Source organism: Phyllostomus discolor, chromosome 5 (genome assembly GCF_004126475.2).
Source record: "Phyllostomus discolor isolate MPI-MPIP mPhyDis1 chromosome 5, mPhyDis1.pri.v3, whole genome shotgun sequence".
Taxonomy (NCBI): Eukaryota; Metazoa; Chordata; class Mammalia; order Chiroptera; family Phyllostomidae; genus Phyllostomus; species Phyllostomus discolor.
The window spans coordinates 7,596,391-7,620,271 of record NC_040907.2 but is presented as its reverse complement, the minus strand read 5'-3'; the positions used below and the strand labels follow the sequence as shown (position 1 = coordinate 7,620,271).

At 50.7% G+C, this 23,881-nt stretch overlaps 2 protein-coding genes across 2 annotated transcripts; both read right to left on the bottom strand.

Moving 5' to 3' along the window:
• Positions 1 to 1,653: 1,653 nt before the first annotated feature.
• LOC114496862 (PRAME family member 12-like) lies at positions 1,654 to 4,653 on the bottom strand. Its single transcript, XM_028512595.2, has 3 exons — positions 4,193 to 4,653; positions 3,152 to 3,763; positions 1,654 to 2,227 (listed from the first exon to the last, which is right to left on the bottom strand). The coding sequence occupies exons 1-3, from the start codon at positions 4,477 to 4,479 to the stop codon at positions 1,654 to 1,656; spliced, it is 1,473 nt and encodes a 490-aa protein (XP_028368396.1). The 5' UTR covers positions 4,480 to 4,653.
• Positions 4,654 to 9,686: 5,033 nt separating this feature from the next.
• C5H1orf158 (chromosome 5 C1orf158 homolog) lies at positions 9,687 to 21,557 on the bottom strand. The gene is made up of 4 exons (XM_028511298.2): positions 21,216 to 21,557; positions 14,928 to 15,041; positions 12,031 to 12,208; positions 9,687 to 10,955 (listed from the first exon to the last, which is right to left on the bottom strand). The coding sequence occupies exons 1-4, from the start codon at positions 21,327 to 21,329 to the stop codon at positions 10,774 to 10,776; spliced, it is 588 nt and encodes a 195-aa protein (XP_028367099.1). The 5' UTR covers positions 21,330 to 21,557; the 3' UTR covers positions 9,687 to 10,773.
• Positions 21,558 to 23,881: the final 2,324 nt, after the last annotated feature.

Below are 23,881 nucleotides of genomic sequence, written 5' to 3'. Positions count from 1 at the left end.
CCCCAACAGCACCAGCCCCTGCATCAGCTGGGGTCCTCATCCGGCTGCCCTTTGTGTGGGGTGTCCTGTGATGGGTTAACTCTGTGTCAACCTGACCCCGCTAAGGGATGCGGAGATCAGTGGAACCAATCCTGGGCGTGGCTGAAGGGATTAGCATTTGATTCAGTGACCAAGCCCAGAATCTCCTGGGGCCCAATGGAACCGAAAGGGGAAGGAAGGATGAATTCTCTCTTCTTGGGCTAAGATGTGCCTCTCCTCCTGCCCATAGACATCGGAGCTCCTGGCTCTCCCGGCTTCCACCTCCAGGACTTCTACCCGCTGCCCTGTGTTCTCAGGCCCTTGGCCTCAGACTGGGGGTTACACTGTGGGCTCCCCACCCCCCGCCCCCAGGCCTCCGGACTTGGACTGAGTCACACCGCCAGCTTTACAGTTCTGTCGCCAGCAGATGGCAGATGATGGGACTTCTCAGTCTCCGTGTCTACACGAGCCAATCCCTGAGCTGAATCTCCCGCTGGTGAGTCCGCAGAACCCTGCCCGACAACACAGTGGCTCAGCCCAAGCCAGGCCATTTCTGTGACCCATCCTGACACACTGATTTCAAAGCATGCTGTTCTAGTCTTCCCCGAGAGGGAGTGCCGGGAGGCCTTAGGGGAGCAAAGTCAATGTCTCATCGATTTGACCTAGCCCCCCAAAAGGTTATACTTGTAACACGGTGTAGAAACACAAAGAAAAAAATGCTATGTGCCCAAATAATTTTACCATGTTGCTAAAAGGAGTGTGATGTTTTTACTGGCCACATGCAGGTCCATTTCAGAAGCACGGCGACCCACCAGGATGACAGGCGTGGGTTGGGGAGGCCCGGCGGCTCGGTGCATCTGCAGCATGGACCACTCCTTCCAGACTGGGGGCCCTGCCCGGTGTGGCGAATCCCCCTGGCACAGCCAACGGCCGGGGACTGAGGCTTATGGGTCCGCCCGGAGAAGCCTGACAAATGCTCATGTCCAAGGTCACCGCCTGAGTCCGCAGGGAGGTCCCCTTCGCTGCGGGGCCTCCTTGGCCACTTCGTGTGTTCCAGTTGTGTGAACCCACCGAGCGGCCGAGAGGAGGTGCGAGAAGCCCCAGAGAGAAGGGAAGGGCCTGAGGGGATGACACAGACGCCGCCGGGAGCCCTGCAGCCGCACCGCATCCCAGCGGCTAGGGTTCCTGACCCTGACACCTCAGCGCCCTCTTTCCTTTTCCTCGGTACCTGGAGAGCCCTGAGGCGTACACGGGCGGGGGGGGGGGGGGGGGGGACACACGACACAGGTTAACCTATCATGGAGAACCAGACTGTAGTCATGGAAATTTTCTTTATTTCCGACCATTTCTTTAAAACCGTCCACCCCAGGGTAACTCCCACCCATGCATCGAAAGCCCAGCTCCCCGCTCCGCAATTCATTCACGTGTCTGACTCTACGGGACACTTGCCACCTCATGTCCCATCAAGTCTCCGACATTTGCCCCTGCACACCTGAACCCTGGCCGGACCCCCTCCCTTTCCCCTTTCGCACTGAACGCGTGTCTGCAACATGGGCGTGTGTCCCCTGTCTGCACCTGGGGCCTGGGTCTCAGCTTCGCGGTGCCCGGGAGAACGCTTCTGCTGGATGCACCCCACTACGCAGGGTTCTCACAGGAGAACACAATGGGCTTCAACTCAGAGGACACCGGCTTGCCGCAGTGAGGACAGGGGTTGGTGCTGAGCTGGATGGTCCTGGACTGTCCTAAGTCCCTCAGAATCCCTTTCAGCTCATCGCAGATCTGGTCAAATCTCTCCAGGTCAAGAGCCCCGTGGGCGTCGTAAGTCTCCAGAGGGGCCGGGTACTGCTCGAGGCTTAGGCTGCGCAGCCCGGTGGTGTGGCGCAGCAGCTTGTCCATGGCAGCCAGGGACAGGAGGTTCCCGGACAGGTTGAGGGACCTGAGCTGGTGGCAGCGGCTCAGGGCAGGCACAATGGCCTCCATGTAGACGTCCCTGATCCCACAGTAAACTAAGTCCAGGTCCTCGAGCGTGGCCGTGATCTTCTCCAGCAACGCGGAGAGGAGCTCAGGATCCAACTCGGTCAGGCAGACGCCATTCAGATCCAGGTTTATGAGCTGACAGAGGTTCGGGCACTGGTACAGGCGCACCATGTCCAATTCCGTGAGCAGGGTATCTGTTATGGACAGGGCCTCCAAGCGGGTCTGCAGGCAGCTGGGGAGAGACAAGGCAGTTAGTTCTGGGGGGGCGGGGGGCAGGTCGAGGGGGCCTCCGGGTGACAGAGGACCGGTTTGTCCAAGTGCAGGGTGGCTCTGACCATCTGATGAAGGCCAACGGCCAGGACACCCAGTCTTGCTTCAGGTGGAGTCCTTTCACTTTCACTTAGGTGACTGGGTCAAGTTCATGAACTCTCCAAACCTTCCTTTCCTCACCTGTCAGGCAGAGCACTCCACTCAGGAGGATGGGTGGATATGACGGAAAATACCGGAACATGCTTAGGGGGCCTGACCGCGTCTCGATCAAGCGTGAGCATCCCTGAGTCTTAATATTGGGGGATAAAACCAAAAACACTCTCCACTCTGGCTCCCTTCTGTCCACGGCTGGGGCCCCAGGTGCGGGGATACCCGGGCCACGTGAGGCTAGTTCTTCTGAGGCAGAAAGGACACACCTGGGCACACGCTCCTGCCACACCAGCTGGGCGGGCCAGTCTGCGGGGGTTCCCCGCAAACCATCTCTCACTTTCGGTCACCCTGTGCACCCCTGCTCCCCAATCTCCAGAATCACACATTTCCCATCTACTCCTCGCCTTCCCCAGAGCACAAAACCCCTTCTCCCAGACGGGGAGGTGGAGACAGGGCCGTCCGAGTTCCCGCAGTGGGCAGGCACGGAGCTCTTCTCTGGAAATGCTCCATCTCACGTGGCTTCTCCTCTTCACTCACCTCTTCGGAAGTCACCTTCATTGAGACATGTCTCCCTAAGGAGGCATTTACAAGCCCACCCTCGCTGGCTCGAGCTCCCTCTCCCATTTGTCCCTCCTCCTTTCTTTGGGGGGTGGGCTACGTGATACCACCCTTCAGAGCAGCAAATGAGACAAAACGCTTGACATCCTGCCGCCACGCTCCCTGTCCCACAGCTCACCTGAGCAGCTTGTCCAGATGGCCCGTGAGAAAGGCGGGAGATTCCAGGTAGAGGTCCCGCAGGTGCTGCAGCCGGAGGAACTGAGAGGTGAACCTGAGGATATGGAACTCCTCCACCCGCTTCTCCTCCTTGGAGGCTGGCAGGTGGATGTGGGACAGACAGAGGCTCTCCACGTTAGTCATCTGACCCAGGTAAGAAGCAAACGTCCCCAGGCTGGACAGGTTCCAGGGGCAATTCACATACACCTCCCGGATGCAGCTCAGCTGCACCAAGGCCAGGGACTTGATATTCCTGACGGGCACTCCCAAAATCTCCAGCGTCTTACAGCACAGGTGGAGGGACCTTTCCCTCTTCTTGGCCCATGAGATGACGTAGGTGAGGAAATGGTCCTGGATCCTATTGCTGAAGCGAAGGTCTATGAACACCTCCAGGGCAGCCAAGGGCTGCTGCATCTCGGAGCTGCCTTCAGCCCCACCCTCAGCCCCAGGCCCGGTCTCAGAGTCCTCCAAGTCCTCCGAGTCCTCCAAGTTCTCCTCGGCCCTGGCTGCAGACCACCTGCTCCAGAAGTGCTGGCCGGTGTCCCGTAAATCCAGCACCCGCAGTCTCCACCTCCTGCAGGGGAAACGGGGGCACTGGCTGAGATGCTCTTCGGCCAACAGAATGAGAGCGGATCAGAGTGAGCCTGAGCGCCTGAGAGCTTGAGGCAACGACTGGACTCCACCCCCACCCCCGAGCTTTCACTCTGCACCCCAACATCCGTTCCTCCTGTGCCCTCTTCTTCCCTCTCTGCGTTGTGTGTCTCCATCTCCTTCCCCTCCACACTTCCTGGCCAGCAGGGCTAGTGCCTTTAAGTGCCACGGGGAGGACGCAGGGCATGTTTTTTCGGGTGCCCCTGCCTTGTAAGCGGGCCTCCAAGCTTCTCCGAATGGCCCTGTCACCCTCAGAAACCTCTGGCCCACCCCCTCGGCCCTCCATCCTGCCGGGCCCCAGCTGTCTTCCAGGACACCCAGGAACCTGTGGGGCTCCCTGGATCGGCCTCACCTGGGGCGAACCTCCTGGGCAAGCAGGATGTCGAGCCCGTCGAACACAGCCTCTAGGATCCTGCCCTGAGGCGTCCTCATCAGGCTCCCCAGAGGGAGGTAGTGGAAGGGCCAGGCGCACACCATGGCCTTCAGGGATGCCCTGTGTCTCCCCAAGAAGGCCTGCATGAACAGTGGTGGGAAGATGTCGGCGGGCAGGCACTCCAGATCCCCGACAGACAACGCCCTGTCCCTCAGCAGGCTCTGGCACGCCAGGTCCAGGAGTCTGTGTGGGGTCTGGAAGCTCATCTTCGTTCTATTCCGGAGGGAATCCCGTGGACACGTCTAGAAGACAAAGCATCCCTGTCAGGACAAGCACTAGACCCCCCAGCGTCTGACCCCCGCCCCCTTCAGAAGACTCATCTCAAGGCCAAAGCCACCCCCTGGTGACGGTGATGGCGAGGGCCTCAGTTTACCCAGCTGCAGTCTGCCCCTGCTGGCCCCAAACAAGCATCTCAGAGGCACCCACATCTCTGATTCTAGTGCAACAGGGAAGTGGAGATGGAGGAGCCTGAAAGCTGGCCCCGCCCTTCTGGAGGGGAACTGGCAGACCATTGGTTGCCCCGAAGGGACGGAAACAGAGACGTCATGAGGCCCAATCAGCCTCCGTTCCCACAGTCAGCCCACTGGGGGAGGTTGAGAAGACGCCCCTCAAATGCATGCCATTCATAGTTAACATTTTAAAAATATATTTTATTGATTATGCTATTACAGTTGTCCCATTTTCCCCCTTTATTCCCCTCTGCCCTGCACACCCCCTCCTGCCTCCATCCCCCACCCCCCGCCTTAGTTCATGTCCATGGGTCGTACGTATAAGTTCTTTGGCTTCTACATTTCCTATACTATTTGTAACCTCCTCCTGTCTATTTTGTATCTACCATTTATGCTTCTTATTCCCTGTACCTTTTCCCCCATTCGCCCCCTCCCCCTCTCCTCTCCCTCCCTGCTGATAACCCTCCATGTGATCTCCATTTCTGTGATTCTGTTTCTGTTCTAGTTGTTTGCTTAGTTTGTTTTTTTTAGGTTCACTTGTTGATAGTTGTGAGTTTGTTGTCATTTTACTGTTTATATTTCTGATCTTTTTCTTAAATAAACCCCTTTAATATTTCATATAATAATGGCTTGGTGATGATGAACTCCTTTAACTTGACCTTATCTGAGAAGCACTTTATCTGCCCTCCCATTCTAAATGATAGCTTTGCTGGATAGAGTCATCTTGGATGTAGGTCCTTGCCTTTCATGACTTTGAATACTTCTTCCCAGCCCCTTTTTGTCTGCAAGGTTTCTTTGGAGAAATCAGCTGACAGTCTGATGGGAACCCCTTTGTAGGTAACTGTCTCCTTTCCTCTTACTGCTTTTAAGATTCTCTCCTTATCTTTAGCCTTGGCTAATGTAATTATGACATGCCTTGGTATGTGCTTCCTTGGGTCCAACTTCTTTGGGACTCTCTGAGCTTCCTGGACTTCCTAGAACTTTATTTGCTTTGCCAGATTGGGGAAGTTCTCCTTCATTTTTTTTTTCAAATAAGTTTTCCACTTCTTGCTTTTCTTCTTCTCCTTCTGGCACCCCTATGATCTGGATGTTGGAACATTTAAAGATGTCCTGGAGGTTCCTAAGCCTCTCCTCATTTTTTTGAATTCCCATTTCTTCATTCTGTTCTTGTTGAATGTTTATTTCTTCCTTCTGGTCCAAAGCATTGATTTGAAGCTCAGTTTCCTTCCCGTCACTGTTGGTTTCCTATACATTTTCCCTTATTTCACTTTTCATAGCCTTTACATTTTCTTCTATTTTGCGACCATACTCAACCATTTCTGTGAGCATCCTGATTACCAGTGTTTTGAACTCTGCATCTGATAGGTTGGCTATCTCTTCATTGCTTAGTTGTATTTTTTCTGGAGATTTGATCTGTTCTTTCATTTAGGCCATTTTTTTTTTTTGTCTTGGCACACCTGTTATGTAGTAAGGGGTGGAGCAACCCACATGGCTGCGTTGTCTCAGTGCTGCATGTGGGGAAGGGCTCAGGGAGGGAACAATGCTGCTTGCTCAGCTCTCAGCTGGCTTTCAGTCACTCCCTCCACTAGCCACCAGCAAATTGGGCCCTTCTGGTGCTGATTCCCAGGTGGGTGGGTTTGTGTATGTTCTAGGACCCTGTGGGTCTCTCCGACGAACTCTCTGTAAGGCTGGGAGTTTCTCCTGCTGCCGCCGCAACCTCCACAGGTGTTTTCAATCAGAGGTTTGAGGCTTTATTTCCCTGCGCTGGAACCCTGGGTTGCGAGGTCTGTTTTGCTCCCCAGTTGTTCCTCCCAGTTTATCTGCCCGTGAATGTGGGACTGCCCCGTCCGCCAGCCACCACATCACCCGACCAGTCCTCTACCTGCCACCTTGCTGAGGGTCCTCTCTGTCCGACTGCCTGTTTCCGCCCCTCCTACCGGTCTGGATGAATGTTTCTTCTTTAACTCCTTGGTTGTTGGACTTCCATACAGTTCGATTTTCTGTCAGTTCTGGTTGGGGTTTTTTTTTTTGTTTTTAAATTTGTTTTTGTCCTTTAGGTCATGTAAGGAGACACAGTGTGTCTACCTACACCTCCATCCTGGCTGGAAGGCCATCTTTAAACTTTTTAAATGGGACAAAAAGAAACCCAAAATGAAACGAAAACCATACATGTGAAAATGAAAAGGAACAAAAGAAAAAAGAAAAGAACAAAAATGAAACAAATAACAGAAGAAGAAACACACACACACAAAAAAAATAAAATTGGCTCAGTTAAGATATTTAAAAATAACAAACCAAATCACAAATCGAAATGCTTGGGATTTGAGCAAAACTACACCTAGAGGCAAAACGGAAGACTGAGATCTGCTGGTCTGCAAAGACAGAAAAGAGAAGGCCCGTGTGCCACCTCAGGCTGCGTGTCACCGTGGGAGACCAGCTGCCTTAGGTAAGAGGGGCCGTCACCAGTGGAGCGGGCAGCTTACCTGCGCTGACGAGGTTGGCCGGGCGCTCAGACCTCAGACCCGGTGGAGACCCCCGCAGGGACTCCAGACGTGAGTTTCTGTGTCTCTTCTTGGGTGTCCGAGGCTTCTACAGACCTTTGTAGTCGCACCTTCCCCTTTTCAACGATCATCACCCAATCAGAAATCAATACCTAATTAGATCCCTCAATCTCTAGCCCTTAACCCTGATGGGATCTTTCCCTTCGGCCGGATGAATTGATTGGACCAGACATTCGCATAAGGAAGGGAGAGAATTAGGGAGGGGCAAGGTTCAGGGCTGAGTTTTGCTGACCGCCCGGCGGTGGTCACCCTCGGCGTGAGCCAGGGAAGGGTACGGTCAGCTCCTAGCTTCGGTCAGGGGGAACACAAAATCGGAAAGCATCCCCGTTGGGGGATCTCTGGCCACAGCAAAATTATCGAAATGTCCCAGGGTTACAACAGCTTCGGGAGGACGATGGCACCATCCCCAAAGAAAAGAAAGTAAATGTGTCTGGGCCTGAGGTTGTCACTTAGGCTTCCTGTCTGGAAACAGAGCAGACCCTGAGCTCACTCAGGGAGCAAGGGACATGCCGCTGAGGTCCGGGTGGTCCCCGAGACCGCTGGGCTTCTCCGGAGGAGGTCGTGTCAGAACCGCCCCGGGAAGCCGGGGTGGGGGCTGGGCAGGGTGGAGCCAGGCCATCCTGAATGACCCAAGGCCACCTAACAGACGGGGCCTTCCTGGGAGAGAAGAGGGTCTGAGAGGCTTCTCCCTGGGTGAGTTGAGACACTAAGAGGGGACAGGCCGAAGTGGAGACAGTGTCACCCTTGAGGGCAAAAGGGAGGGAGGTTCTGTCTCTGCCCCTCCCCAGAGGATGATGGGATTAGCTCAGCAAAGTGCAGAGAAGATGAAGGCCTGGCAAGTCTCAAAGCCGGGCCGCTGACCGAGGTCATTATCATGTCTGCAGCAAAGGAGTTCAGTGTCTCTTCTGCCTTCATCAGGCTCATCCCGGGGCCGGGACACAGCGCCCTGCTGGACTGTTGGCCACTCGTAAGCTGGTGTCAAGTTGGCCACCAGGGGGCAGGCTCGTTCCACCAGAGGGCGGAGCTCCAAAGGGGCTGGGTTCTGCAGTCCAACCAAGCCTTGGGTCCTAGCAGAGGGGACAGCTGCCCTGTGCCGGGGAGTGGGGGGCGGGCTCTGACTCAGGTCTGAGTTGTCCTCTGTGGCCTGGACTGTTTTCTTGACTCTGTCTATTGTCTTCGAAAGTTGAGCAACAGCCCCCAACGTGCATGCCGGACTTATTCCGCACCAGTGGCTGGACTCAGTCATTTTCTCTGCCTTAGAGATGATCACTGACAGAGGAAGAGAGAGATTTCCGGGGGGCGGGGAGGGGGGAGGGGTGGACAGTGGTTTCTTCTAGGCCCCGCGGCCCGACAGTGGTGGAGGCAGAATTCTAAAGCCCGCCTGTCGGTCCCTGCTCTTGAATATGACACCCTGCGGTCCTGGCGCCGGGCAATGCGCTGCTCATTTTAATGCTCTGTAATAACATTCTAGCGCCATGGGCTCCGCTGCGGCTGCAGGAAGCCTCAGGCAGCACCAGATCCATAATGCACCACGCTGTTTGCACGGCAGAGTCTGCTACCACGAAACACCAACCCGCCCAGATAAACCAGAGGGGCTCAGCCTCCTCCGCCAGGCAGAAATGACTCTTCCGACCCCTGCCTTGGGACACTGGCGGTGGTTGGCAGTGGTGACAGTCAGCAGGTCCCGCGCTTGGTTCCCCACCATAAATATTAACTCAACTTTTCTCCTGCCATTTGTTTTCTTGATTATTTGCTAGAATGTGGTAGCAAGTGACCCCTACCCCTAAAAATGTGAAAAAATTTCATAGAAAAATAGCCCGATCCATTCATTTTTCTGTTGTTTATCTGTGGTTGGTTCGTTTTGGTGACAGGACAGCTGAAATGCGCCGATGGCAGTGGCATGGGTGGGTGGCCAGGCTGTCACGGGTGTGGAGGCAGGGAGCCAATTCCCTCTCTGAGGCTGGCCAAGGAGTCGAGGGGCTCATCTCTGCTGAGTCAGGAGTGGGGAGACGCTGAGCCCTGGGGAGACTGTCTTTAGACATCAGAGTGGTTGGGGCCTGGATAGAGAGGCCACCCCCCCCCCCGGGGCGGGGGATTTAGGACTGTGAACAAAAAAAAAGGGGGTGGAGGGGCTCTGTAATAAATCTAACCGGAAGTAACCTCACGGGGTGGGCTGACCGTACATTGCCGCCTGGGCAGGCCGTGGTGGGTACTCACACCCAAGGCTAGCATGCCTTAGGAGTGCCTCTTCTTCAGAATTGGGGCCACAGCACCCTCAAGAGGGCACATCATCCTGTTAACGACCCCATCATCCAATCCCCACCCTGCTTTCTCCCACCTTCACGTGAGTCTCCTTACAGCGCCCCCTGAATTCCGAAAGTATAAAAGAAGCCGCAGACTGTCACCCTGGGAAGCCTTTTCCCCAGTCCGTGGAGTCTCGCTCCCATGTTGCCCGTTCTTACTGCGACAGGAAGCAGCTGGACGGAGGGGCTCACCCCAGACGGAGAACAGGAGGGCCGTTGCAAGTGGGGCAGAGCATGGGTTCACAGAGAAGCTCCGAGAGACAAGGGTTCACTCGTTCGCCCAGCCAGCGATTAGTAAGCACCCACTGAATACCCGGCACTGTCTCTACAGTAGCGGGTGCAAACAGTTGGGGAGGGGGCGTAAGGCGGAGAGAGGCTATTCACAGGAAGGCTCTGTGGTTCCAGCACGGACAGTCCAAGGGGGCAGATCGGGGAGGAGCTGCTCGCAGCCCCGGGTGGCCCCCACAGCAGGTGGTGACGCACGTGGCAGGGGACTCCATCCTGGGCGAGGACGGCCCCCGAGTCTGTGTGCCAGGGGTCCGCATTCCCTCCCAGCCTCTCACCGAATAACTCCCCATCCCCAAACTCCTACAGAGATCTGAGAGTTAGGAAGGGGGGGGCAGACTCTGCATGTCTTCCCTTCCTCTGAGCCCTGGGGTTCAAGGGCACGTCTGCGGGGGCAACGACACACCCGCTGGACTCCTTCTGGGCTGCCCTCCCCGTGAGCCCATGTGACTATTCCGTGGAGTTTTCAAGAAGCGTCTTGGAGTCAGATTTGTTCCTCCCATTGGATCAGAGACTCCTGGGAGGTATACACCCAGCTGTGAGGGCTTGAAGGAGTCCCATGGCCTCTCTGGGCCTCAGTTTCCCCTCCGGTGAAACGAGGGAGTGGAACTTAAGGGTCCTTCCATCTCTTCTAACAGTCTTACCTTCTGCACACACATGACACGCCACCATGTCAAAGAGCTTTAATTGTGGGATGGGAAAGGCAGGAACCACGGGCGTGGAGGAGGGGCGGGAGCCCTAAACCCAGACCGTAGTTCTGAGGGCCCCTCCCACGGGCTGGATTCGGAGCTCGGGCTGTCTCTGCAGTGCCTCCCGCCCAGCAGGCCCCACGGTGCGGTGCAGTGGGTCTCCGGTTGGTGCTGCCTGGGCCACCCGTGGCGGGGGAGGGGGGGAGGGGGTTCTCAGAAACGTGGGACAGGGTGCAGGCGAGGGGGAGGGACTGGGATGGCGTGCTCCCGCCGGGACAGGGCACACAGCGGGGGCCGGGGGTAGGACACAGTGTAGACACTCTCTCTCAGGCCAGCCTTGGGAGGGAACCATCCCTGCTTCAGCCGCTCGTAAAGTCCGTAGTTTGTAGGGGGAGCTGCGAAAGGAAGCAGGTCCAGGGACTCAGCTGCCAGTGCCCGGGAGGGAAGGCAGGCTCTCGTGGGCGGGCGAGTGTTGGCTTGGCCAGCTCGTGGGAGCCTCGGGCTGCAGAGCTCCCTGTGTACTCACAAGGGACCGGGAGGCCTCGGAGACGTCAGCCCCATGACCTGCTTCAGGGTGGCGCCACCTGCTCTTGGGTAACTCTCCCACCCCAGCAGGGGAGGGAGCAGTGTGGGCTTGGGAGGTGAAGAAACCCTTGCAAAAAGTCACACAGAGGGACAAGCAGTTCACCCTGTGACCTATGTCCCATTGCGTTCATTGAAGGGTGGGACTGCCAAGAGAGGAGGCAGAGGCTGCGGGGTAGCTTGAATCATAAATCGGACTAAGCTACTCTCCCAGGTAAATTCCTCCAAAAAGCCTTGGTGCTATCTTGGAGCTACCCCGACCCTGGAACGCTCGTCCCCCTAATCCCTGCTGTGGTTCCCTCATTCTCCACTCAGTTAAAGCCCAGCCCTCACTGTCCCACCCACAGGAGATCCAGGAACACCCACTTCACTTTCTAGCCTCACCTGTTTTCATCAGAGCTCATATCCCAGCGCAAAACTACTAGATCTTAGGATATCTTCCTCCTCAATGGTGTCTTAATTGTCAACCAACTGGAGTGCCAACTCCCTGAGGGCAGAAGTCCCTCCCTGTTTGTCCTTGCTATGTGTCCAAAGGCCCAGCACCTGGACCCTCGTACTAGTCAGGAAATGAACGATCGATCCAAATGTGCAGACCCATTGCTCCTGACACCTGTGTTCTAGGCAAACCTGCCGCTTCGGGGCACGGGTAGGGCTTTATCCCACTGCCAGCCTCGTCCCAGTGTGAAGGGGGAGAGGATGGGGGGCAGCCCTGGGGGCAAACAGGACTCCTCCCCGCATCGGCTCCTTCTAATGCTCCCCTTGAGCCAGAGCCAGGGCCCCCTGGGCACGTCCTTCTGCGTGAGCTGGGCACCCCTCAGCCTTGGGCAGGTGTGGGCCCCTTACAGCCGAATGCCGGGGGGGGGGGGGGGTCTAGAATTATAAAAATACCCAGAAGAGGGAAGTCGGATCTCTCTGGAAGCCACTGCAACTTATGTTTGCCCCAGCTGCGGCGTGAGGGCAGGCCCGGGTTGTAATTGTGCCGGTTGTAGTGGTCGTCGTACGTGCTGATCAGGTGGCGGTGCGACGGCTCCTGGTGGTGGGTGAAGATGTGCTTGTACGGCAGCCCCTGGCAGGACAGACAGAGCGGCCTGTTACTGGTCGGAGCCAGGCATCACCTGCCTGCCCTGGTGAGGGCGGATGTGGCTGTGTGGACTCCCGGGGCCGCACGGGTCCGACCCGCCCGGACGCAGCTCCCCTCCAAACACACGCCTCAGCTCAGCTGCGGTCAGTTCTCTGTACGGGTCACCCCCTGCTTCTGCCCAGTCATAGAACTACGGGGGCGCATTCACATGAAAGTCGGGACCCCCGGCTGAATGGGGAGGGTCACCCCGTCTCGTCGCATGCCCCTGCGCACTGAAGCTGTCCCCTTTCACTCGTCACCCCAGTCTCCAAGTGCCTGTCTCCAGGGCCAGTGAAAGCTGAATCCGGAGCCTGGCGTCTGCACCTTGTACTTCCATCGGTTACCACGGGAAGCGCCGGCGAGCAGCCTGCCTCTGCGCGGGATTTACGGCGACCTCAGCTGGAGGCTCGGGGAGGGGTCCCTTTGGTGGAGAGTAATTCATGGGGAGAAGAAAGCCGTGTTCTCCCGGCTCTTGGACGTGTGCCTGAATCAGAGCTTTTCCTTGGACAATTCCTGGGCCCCGGACAGGAATCTGGGGGGACTGGACTGATTTACGGGGGAGGAGAAGGTCGATTTGCACGCCCGTCCCCCAGTCTGGAGCACGCGGAGGGGTCTGTGGCTGCTCCCGTCTGGAAACGCTGACTGCGCCCCATATTTCAAGTGCCGGCCCGTAAATAAGTCCGATCACAATGGCCGGGGGAGACGGGGGGGGGGGGGGGGGGGGGCGTGGGCGCAGACAGGCAGCCGGGGTTCCCAAGGTCTCCGTCACCAGGCGCCCAGAGCATTCCCAGAGCCAGGGAAAGCCAGCCGAAGAGGCTCCCGTCAGCCAAGGGCAGTGCCGAGGGGGACAGGACAGAGGCCAACAGGCGTTTCCTGGCTGTTTCTCTCGGTCTGGGGCACCGCCCCGCTGGTTTCATCATGTCCCCAGGATTTTTTGTTTTCCTCAGCTATGGTAAGGTGACCGACGTACAGACAACTGCCTTTGAGAGGAAGGCTTACAGGTCCCCAAAGAGGGGGCATGCCACGCCATGCCACGCCACGCAGGGCCACAGGGGGGAGTGCCAGGGCGGGCCAGGGGCAGCAAAGGAAGAGAGAGTATGGCCCAGGGAATGGGCAAGGCAGGGCCGGCTGGTTTGAGAAGCTTAGGATGGCGCAGTTTGACTAGTGTCAGAAGGCTCTGGGCTACAGGGGTGCCTCTGGCTGCGGGTGCCTGCCCTGGAGTGGCCTAAGTGGGGGACAGTGGCTAGGTGAGTGAGTGTCAGACAAAGGAGGTGGCTGTGGAGATGGGCTCGGATGGTGGGATTGCGTCCCTCCCATAGCAAAGCATCATAAAAGAGATGAAATAAACAATGTGATGAATACTCCTGCCTGGGAGAAAAGCACAGGAAGGGGTCTTCCCGGGGGGTGGTGATAATCTCAGCTCTCCAAGGTCCCCTTGAACAGCCATCAGCATTTGCCTAAGGGGTCCTGGAGGCGGGGGGGCGGAGGGGTGGTGTGCAGAAGGAAGCCCGAGAGAGCTGACGAAGAGCAGCCGTGCAAACAGGCCATTCAAGCTGCCGATTGCTTGCTTCTACTCCGTGTGTGCTGGGGGGCGGGGGGCTTGTTCTGATTTTAACAACCATGTGCGTGTGTGTGGTCAGCCCTCCACCAAGGCCTGTAGCGGGTCCAAAGGTCTGAGAAAGGGCAGCTCATGGGCGTGGAAGACAACGTGAAGTGCCTCGTGTGCACGATGGTCGGGGACTGGACGCCCCGATCGTGGGTTCTCACTTTTGCCTCCTTATGTTAAAGTGCGTCTGTGGCTTCAGTGCTCACCAGTGGTGAGGTCGGCAGCCCCAGAGCAGCAGCCGGGTCTGAGGGTGCCAGCACAAAGCTGAGCTCCTGGCCCTCTCTGGAGACCCTGACATGGGGACACCCCTTGCTTGATTTTCAGAGCGGGCCCCTGCTTTGTCCCTTAGCTACACAGCTTCAGACATGACACGCACCACCCCTGGGCACATTTATGGGAAAATGAGCATGCCGAGCTCAACAATCCCTTTCAGCCCCAAATGCTCCCATTCTGACAGACGTCCACCCCTCGTCCTGTGCCTCCCTGCCCCCCACCCTGCCTTCAGGCAGGTGGAGGGTCCAGCAGGGGTATTGGGAAGGGGGCATCCTGAGGTTGCATCCCCCTGCTCCCCGTTCCACATGCCTAGAACACAACATGCCACAGACACCCAGGGAGAAGGAGCTGAACTTGTCCTTGACTTTTTAGACAAAAGAACAGGAAGCTGGGGCTTAGGTAACACCCAAACGCTGTCATCCAAACCTCACCGCCACTTGTTTTGGGAGCACCTCACGTGATCCCTCACCTTAGTTCAGTGTTAACCATGCTCATTGCATGTTGCCTACAGCCTGGGCCCGTATCCTGTTGGAGAACTGTGGAGGGGTGGGAAGATGAAGCAGGAAGGGGCTGGGGTGCAGGGCGGGGGAGGCTACCAGCTTCAGACTGCACAGACCTCTGCTCACCAGGTCATGTGCCACCTGCAGCCCCTGGGCTGGGGACAGCACAGACAAGCCTACTCCTATGTTCCCAAGAGGACACTGGACCCAGAAGCAGCTGCCTGGTGGGGCCTCTGAGCCCTGGGGAAGGGTGCAGCCTGAGTGTGGGGCCCTTACTTCCTCTTACCTCAATTCTACTCCTCCAGTTCCACCTGGAGACCTGGTCCGGTCTGTAGCCAGGGAAGGGAATGTACTCTTTCCCGTAAATGGACTGGAGAGTCTTCTCAGTGGCCTTGGTGAACTGGAAAAAAATCAAATTTTCAACACAACGTCTGTGACCTCCCTTCTCAAACTTCTGCTGCAACCCCTCACCTCCTGGGCCATCCGAAGCCGGGCAGGGAAAGGGTAAATCAGGACCCCACACAACGCAGGCTTAATTCTGTCCCTTCGCTTCCAGTACCAGAAAAGGAGTGGGCACCCCACCATCCAGGACCCTGGCGACCGGTCCCTCGCTCATCTCCTCTCTCCCTGCTCCTCCCCCGTGCTCACCTCCTCCCCTTCTTCATGCTCACTCTTTCCAACTCACTCTTTTCTGCCCTTCCCCCATGATATTATGGTTCCTGGTTGATATTTTACATTTGTATTGTGGTAATGTACCCATAACAAGATTTACCATTTTAGCTATTTTGAAGTGCATCATTCAGTGACATTAAGCACATTCCCTTTATCGGGCAACCACTACCATTGGCACCGCCCATTTCTAGAACTTTTTCACCATCTCAACCCAAAACTCCATCCCTATTCAGCAACTCCCCCCCGACCTCTTCCTCAGCCCCTGGCACTCACCATTCTACTTTCCATCTCTGTGAGTTTGACTACTCAAGGTGCCTCTTTTAGGTGGGATCATATAGTACTTGTCTTCTTGTGACTGGCTTATTTCACTTAGCATAGTGTCTTCAAAGTTCACGGACATTGTAGCACGAGTCAGAATGTTTTCCCTTTTAAAGGCTGAACAATATTCCATTGCACATATATGCCATATTTTGCTTATCCATTTATCCACCGTGGAATTTTTTCTTCCCTTTGGCTACTATCAATAATAGTGCTATAACCATGAGTGTGCAAATATCTCTCTTAAAGACCCTGCTTTCAATCTGGTGAGGGGTTATAGAGCCAGAAGTGGAATTGCTGGGTCGGGTGGGAATTCTGTGTTTAACTTGGTGAGGAAATGAGCCATACTGGCCGCAACAGTGGTGGCACCACCTTACACTCCCACGAGCAGGGCACAACAGTTCCTGTTTCTCCACACCCTCACCAACACTTGTTATTTTCTGTTTTTTTTTTTAAAAAAAGATTTTATTTATTTATTTTTAGACAGAGGGGAACAGAGGGAGAAAGAGAGGGAGAGAAACATCAATGTGTGGTTGCTTCTCACACACCCCTCACCTGGGACCTGGCCCGCTGCTCAGGCAGGTGCCCTGATTGGGAATTGAACCAGCAACTCTTTGGTTCGCAAGCCAGTGCTCAATCCACTGAGCCACACCAGCCAGGGCTATTTTCTGTTTTGTTTTGTTTTTGTTTGTTTGTTTGTTTGTTTTTTAGTAATAGCCATTTCAGTGGGTATGAAGTGGTAACTCATTACGATTTTGATTTGCTAAATAGTTCTTTCCCTAATGAGTAGTGACGTTGAGCATCTTTGTGTGTGCTTATTGGTCATTTGCCTGTCTTCTTTGGAGAAATGTCTCTTCAAGTTCTTTACCAGTTTTTAATTGGGTTGGTTTTTGGTGTTGAGTTGAATGAGTTCTTTGTATACTCTGGATATCATTTCTTTATCACATAAAAGTTTGGGAAACATTTACTTCCATTCTATCAGTTACCTTCCCACTTTGTTGATAGTTTTCTTTGATGCATAAAAGTTTTTAATTTTGATGAAGTGCAATTTACCTATTTTGTTGTTGTTGTTGCCTGTTTTTTAGTGCTATAGCCAAGCAATGATTGCCAAATTCAGTGCCATGAAGCTTTTCTCCCATGTTTTCGTCTGAGAGTTTTCTAGTTTTAGGTCTTTACCTAGGTCTTTGATCCATTTTTAATTTATGTTTGTATATAGTGCAAGGTAAGGCTCTAACTTGATTCTTTTTCATGTGGATAGTTTTCCCAACACCATTTGTTTTTTTTTTTAAATAGTTCTTTCTTATTGAGTGGTCTTGGTATCCTTGCTGAAACCATCTGATCAGATATGTGAGGGTTTATTTCTGGGTTCTTTATTCTACTTCACAGGTTTATGTGCCTGCCTTCATACCAGTGCCACACTCTTTTGATTATTGTAGCTTTGTCCTACGTTTTGAAATCAGAGAACATGAGTCCTCCAACTTTGTTCTTCTTTTCAAGATTTGTTTGGCATTCAGAGTCTCCTGAGATTCCCAATGAATTGTAGGGCAGTTTTTAAAACTTGTGCAAAAAAAAAAAATCCTAGAGATTGCTTTGACTCTGAAGATGGTTTGGGGTAGGATTGGCATCTTCACAGCATGAGGTCTTCCAGTTCATGAGCACAGGGCGTCATTTCATATACTGCCGTCTTCTCTTATTTCTTTCAACAACGCCTTGTTTTTAGTGAGTAAGACTTTTTCTTTCTTCAAGTTTATTTGAAGTATTTTATTCTCTTTCATGTTATTATAAATAAAATTGTTTTCTTAATTTCCTCTTTCAGGTCGTCCACTGTTACTGTATAGAAATGCATGTGATTTCCGCATGTTGATTCTGTTCCCTGCTATTTTGTTGAATTTGTTTATTCATTTTAACAGGGGGCAGGGGGTGTGGTTGGGGGGTCTTTAGGGTTTGGTGCACATATGATCATGTCATGTAGAGATGATTTTACTTCTTTCTTTCCAATTCTATGAATTTTATTTCTTTTTCTTGCTCTGGCTGGAACTTTTAATACAGTGATAAATAGAAGTAGCAAAACAGGCATCCTCATCTTAGAAGAAAAGCTTTCAGTCTTTAACCTTTGGGTCTGATGTTAGCTGTGGGCTTTTGACGTACAGCCTTCATTATGTGGAGGGAGTGAAGTACTAAGTAAAACTCACCAGTGAGGCTATTCAGTTCTGGGCTTTTATTTTCTGAGAGGTTTTTGATTACTAATTTAACTTCCTTACTAGTTACCAGTCTATTTAGATCTTCTATTTCTTCATGACCAAACATTTTCTCCCATTCTGTCAGTTGCCTTCCCACTTCGTAGATAGTTTTCTTTGATGCATAAAAGTTTTTAATTTTGATGAAGTGCAGTTCAATATATACTGTTTCTCTTTGCTTCTTGGAACATTTTTTTACTTAAAGTTTTTTTTTTTATGATGTTAGTATTGCCACTCCACTTTCTTTTGGTTACTGTTTGCATGGGATACCTTTTCCTACCCTTCCACTTTCAACCTGTGCATGTCCTTAGGTCTGAAGACAGTCTTATAGACAGTCTTTAGTTATGGGTCCTGGTCCCCTCCCCACCCCCATTCTGCCGATCTATGTCTTTTGATTGAGAGTTTAATCTATTTGCCTCTAATTACTGTTAGAGGAGGACGTACTTTTGACATTTTATCCTTTTTCTATATGTCTTACAGGGCTTTTGTTTCTCATTTTTTCCATTATTGTCCTTTTTTGTGTTTAATGGATTTTTTTGTAAGTGATACATTTTTATTTCCTCTCATCTCCTGTTGTGTATATTCTGGAGATATTTTTGTAGTTATCAAAAGCATTACATAAAACATTCTAAAGTTATAACATATCTTAAATTGATACCATCTTGACTTAACTCATATATAAAAACTTTGCAGCTCCACCCTCTCCCACGTGATATTATTGATGTCACAAATTACACATCAACATATTGGCACCAATTAACATGGACTTATAATAATGTTATGCATTTGTTTCTAAATTCTATAGGAAATAGTGGAGTTACAAACTGAAATTATTATAACAGTGGCTTTTATATTTGTCCACAGATTTACCTTAACTATAGGTCTTCATTTTTTTTTTTTTTTTGGCTTCAAGTTATCTAGCATTGCTCCATTTCAGCTTCAAGGATTTCTGTTGGCTTTTTTTTTTTTTTTTTTGCAGGGCAGGTCTAGGGGCAATGAGCTTCCTCTATTTTTGTTTATCTGGGCATGTTTTCCTTTGTCCTTCATTTTTGAGACCAGTTTTGCTGGCTATAGTGTTCTCAGTTGATAGTTTTGTTTTTGTTTTGGAGCACTTTAAATATGTTGTTGCCCCACTGCCTTCCACATGCAAGGTTCCTGTTGAAAAATCTTCCAATCACCTTATAGTCTCCTTTACACATGGTAAGTCATTTTTCCCTTGCTGCTTTCCAGATACTTTATGTCTTTGACTTTCAACAGTTGATTGTAATGTGTCTCTGGGGTGGTCTAGTTGGACTTATTCTGCCTGGAGTTTATTGTACTTCTTAGATTTGTAGATCTGTGTCTTTTCTTCAAATTGGGGAAGATTTCAGCCATTATGTCTTCAAACGATCTCTCTGCCCCTTTCATGCTGTCTTTTCATATATAATGTGTATGTTGATCAGCTTGATGGTATCCTACGAGTCCCTAGGCTCTGTTTACTTTTCTCCATTCTTTTTGCTCTTCAGGCTCAAATATTCCAAGTGATATTCCTTCAAGCTCTCTGATTCCTTCTTCTGCTTGTTTAAGTCTGTGGTTGGATATCTCTAGTGAGTTTTTCAATTTAGTTATTGTATTTTTCAGCTCCAAATTCTTGTCTTGTTCCTTTTTATAATTTGTATCTTTTTATTGAAATTTCACTTTGTTCATATATCATTTTTCTGTTTTTCTTTACAGTTGACCCTTGAACAATGTGAGTTTGAACCGTGTGGGTCCACTTATATGTGGATTTTTTCCAGTAAGTACTATAAATGTATATTCTCTTCCTTATAATTTTCTTAGTAACATTTTCTTTTCTTTGACTTACTTTATTGTAAGGATACTAATATGTATTATGATGTATTATATACAATCATCCAAAATATGTGTTAATTGCCAGTTGATGTTATCAGTAAGGCTTCTGGTCAACAGTAGGCTATTAATATAGTTAAGTTTGAGGGGAGTCCAAAGTTATACGTGAATTTTTGACTGCATAAGAGATGGGCCAATCCCCCTAAGCCCTACATTGTTCAAGAGTCAAATGTAGTTCTTTGTCCATCTATTCTTCCAGCTCCTTAAGTATATCTGAGATAGTTGCTCTGAAGTTTTTGTCATATACTTCTGATGCCTGTGTTTCTTCAGAGATAGTTTCAGTTACTTTAGTTTTTCTGTTTGAGTGAGCCATGTTTTCCTGTGTCTTCATATACCTTAAGATGTTTTGTTAAATATTGGGCATTTGGAAAAAAATAAAAGCCACCTCTCTGGAGTCTGAAGGGATTGCTCAGGCAGTCCTTTTTGCCCTGGGATCTTCCATGACACATATCCACTCCTCACACAAGACCACGCGCACTCAGATCTGAGAATGGCCACCAGTCATGTCCGGCCAGAAGGGTGGTGGATGCTAATGGGCTCCATAAAAGCAGCCTTTTCCAGTTCTCAGAAATCACCACCCATCTTCCTACACTTACACCAAAGCTACCAAGTCTATCACCCTTTTTTCCTTGGCCCATTTCCCAAGAAAATGTGAGGATATTTAGATATCCCTGCAAAAATGTAAGTGGCTCAGTGTTGATAGCCAAACAGGAAGACATTCCATTTTAAGTAGGCCAATTCAGGCAAAGTATTTTGCAATGACCTCTGAGGAACACAGAAATACCACGAGCCCAATTGTTTTGAAAGTAGAATCTGAAATGGGCAGGCAGCAGGGCAAGGGGTGGAACAGGTGCCAGCAAACAGCAGCTCATCCTGGTCATCAACGCAGGGAATGTCAAGCCTACCTGGGCAGGTACCACATTCTAGTAAGGGCCAGGCCAGGGAGAGCAGAGATTCTTCAAATCAAGGTTCAGAGCCCTGGCTGGTATGGCTCAACTTGTTGGAGCATCATCCCATACACCAAAAGTTTGGGGGTTCGATTCCCGGTCAGGGCACATACCTAGGTTGCCAGCTCAATCCCCCAAAGGGATGCACATGGGAGGCCACCAGTCGATGTTTCTCTTTTGCCCTTTCCCTTCCTCTCTCTCTAAAATCAATAAAGATATTGATTTTAAAAATCAAGGGTCAGAAGAATTAGGGACAGGAAATATCAGATGCTTAGAAAGTCTCCACTGAAAATAGTACTATGAGGCACAACTATATTGACACACCTGCTATGATATTTGCAACATACAGTGGGGACCTTGAGGGTTGCTTGTCTGTAACTCCCGATGCAGCACACAGACACCCTACTGCCGTATTTTAAGATGGTCCTTGATTTGAGAATAGTAATGGCTTCACTCCTGCCTCTCCCTGCCTGTCCTCCCTCTGAGCACTGTCTACCTTCTGTCTTTCCTTACCTTCTTCCTCTCTTCCACCCAGTTTCCAGTGAGCACGTGGGTTGAATACTTGCTCTCGATCTTCCAGCTGGGAGTGTTCAGTGACTGTGGGTTCACTGCGGTCAGTAACTGCATGGTGAGCCTCCACCCAGGTGTCTTTGACTTGACACAGTTTACGGTTTCGGGAGCAGGGAGATTTTATGACATTGCCGCGTTTGAGTGCCTTTTATTTTTCTTCCCAGACACCCTTCTGAGCGGGTGGTCAATGACACCCTGCCAACTTCACAGAATAAAAGGGCCTCAAGAATCCATTTTCAGGCTCCAGGGAGAGGTGAAGTGATCTTGGATTCCCTATTGTTGACTGTCTCCGTGGTGATAGACTGAGTATAAACAGGCTCCTTCAGGGAGCAGCTGATTCTTCAAGAGCAAAACTGTTTTAGCTTGAAAGCTCAAAATGTTGTCGTTGACAAGTACTGTTTGTCATTTTCCTTGAAGTGACAGATGTACTTCGGTCATTTCCAAGCAAGTATCTGCCAGATATTCCAATCTGAATAATTATGGTTTGTCTGCCAGTCATCCCTTCAAATAAAAATGGTACTTAATTGAAAAGGATCCAAGCTAGCCTTGCTCACAGCTCAGCCGCACACACAATGCTCCTTCTCCAGAGAAACCTTGTACATGCGCGTGCAACAGCAGAGCCTTGCTCACCCTCCTTCCCCTTTCATCACACTGCACATTAAAAAGACATCTGCTCGAGGGTCTAGATTTAATAAAATCAATAGGAATGTCCTTGCGCTGGCTGGTGGGGCTCAGTGGGTTGAGCATCAGACTACAAACCAAAAGGTCACTGGTTCAATTCCTGGCTAGGTGCCTGGTTGGGGTGGGCGAGAGACAACTGATCAATGTCTCTCTCCCTCTCTTTCTCCTTCTTTCCCCTCACTCTAAAATTAAATAGGGTATGTTAAAAAAAGAATGTCCTTGATGAAGATGTAAAAATGAACTGAAACTGGCATTATCCTTACTTTACGGCAAGTGTATGGTGGTGGAGATACGGCCACTTGCACAGCTAATGGCACTGCCTTGATTCACACTCAGGTACTGGCAGTTTTACCCCCAGTGCTTTTGCACGAACAGTGGAAACTTCAACATTGTGAACCAGGACAAATAAGATCTTAGTAGTGTGGGCGCTAGACACACAACGAAGTATACAGATGATGTACCATAGAACTGTGTGATTCAAACCTATGTAATCTTATTAACAAATGCCACCTCAATAAATTTAATGTTTAAAAAGGGGGAAAACTCAATGGCTATTCCATTATATTGTCATTTGAAATAGAATGCTATTTAAATAATATTTATTTTTACGTATATTTTATTGATTACACTATTACAGTTTTCCCATTTTTTCTCCCCTTTATCCCCCTCTGCCCTGTACCCCACTTTCCTCCAGCATTCCTCTCCCCTTAGTTCATGTCCGTGGGTTGTACATATAAGTTCTTTGGCTTCTCCATTCCTATACTATTCTTAACACCCCCCTGTCTATTCTGTACCTACCCAAATATGCTTCTTATTCCCTGTACCTTTTCCTCCACTCCTCCCTCCTGATAACCATCCACGTGATCTCCATTTCTGTGATTCTTTTCCTGTTCCAGTTGTTTGCTTACTTTCTTTTTGGTTTTCTTTTAGGTTCCGTTGTTGATAGTTATGTTTGTTGTCATTTCACTGTTCATAGTTTTGATCATCTTCTTTTTCTTAGATAAGCCCCTTTAACATTTCATGTAATAACACATAATCACATTTCATGTGATGATGAACCCCTTCAATTTGGCCTTATCTTGGAAGCACTTTATCTGCCCTCCCATTCTAAATGATAGCTTCGCTGGATAAAGTAATCTTGGATGTAGATCCTTGCCTTTCATGACTTCAAATACTTCTTCCCAGCCCCTTCTTGCCTATAAGGTTTCTTTTGGGAAATCAGCTGACAATCTTATGGGAACTTCTTTGTAGACAACTGCCTCCTTTCCTCTTGCTGCTTTTAAGATTCTCTCCTTATCTTTAATCTTGGGTAATGTAATTATGATGTGCCTTGGTGTGTGCTTCCTTAAGGCCAACTTCTTTGGGACTCTCTGAGCTTCTTGGACTTCCTAGAAGTCTATTTCCTTTGCCACACTGAGGAAGTTCCCCTTCATTATTTTTTTCAAATAAGTTTTCAATTTCTTGCTCTTCCTCTTTTCCTTCTGGCACCCCTATGATTTGGATGTTGGAATGTTTTAAAAAGTCCTGGAGGTTCCTAAGCCTCTCCTCATTTTTTTTGAATTCTCGTTTCTTCATTCTGTTCTTGCTGAGTGTTTATTTCTTCCTTCTTGTCCAAACTGTTGATTTGAGTTCCAGTTTCCTTCCTGTCACTATTGGTTCCCTGTACATTTTCCTTTATTTCACTTTTCATAGCCTTCACATTTTCTTTTATTTTGCAACCATACTCAACCATTTCTGTGAGCATCCTGATTACCAGTGTTTTGAACTCTGCATCTAATAGGTTGGCTATCTCTTCATTGCTTAGTTGTATTTTTTTCTGGAACTTTGATCTGTTCTTTCATTTGGGCCATATTTTTTGTCTCGGTGTGCTTGTTAGCCTGTTACATAGTAAGGGGCAGAGCCTTAGGTATTCCCCAGGGCAAGGGAGG

Excerpts from the sequence above, each read along its gene's own strand:
- LOC114496862 (XM_028512595.2), bottom strand. The coding sequence starts at position 4,479 with ATGAGCTTCCAGACCCCACACAGACTCCTGGACCTGGCGTGCCAGAGC. Across the intron at positions 3,764-4,192 it reads GCCCAGGAGGTTCGCCCCAG|GAGGTGGAGACTGCGGGTGC; the intron begins GTGAGGCCGATC and ends TTTCCCCTGCAG. Across the intron at positions 2,228-3,151 it reads CATCTGGACAAGCTGCTCAG|CTGCCTGCAGACCCGCTTGG; the intron begins GTGAGCTGTGGG and ends GTCTCTCCCCAG.
- C5H1orf158 (XM_028511298.2), bottom strand. The coding sequence starts at position 21,329 with ATGCAGTTACTGACCGCAGTGAACCCACAGTCACTGAACACTCCCAGC. Across the intron at positions 15,042-21,215 it reads GGGTGGAAGAGAGGAAGAAG|TTCACCAAGGCCACTGAGAA; the intron begins GTAAGGAAAGAC and ends ATTTTTTTCCAG. Across the intron at positions 12,209-14,927 it reads ACTGGAGGAGTAGAATTGAG|GGGCTGCCGTACAAGCACAT; the intron begins GTAAGAGGAAGT and ends CTGTCCTGCCAG.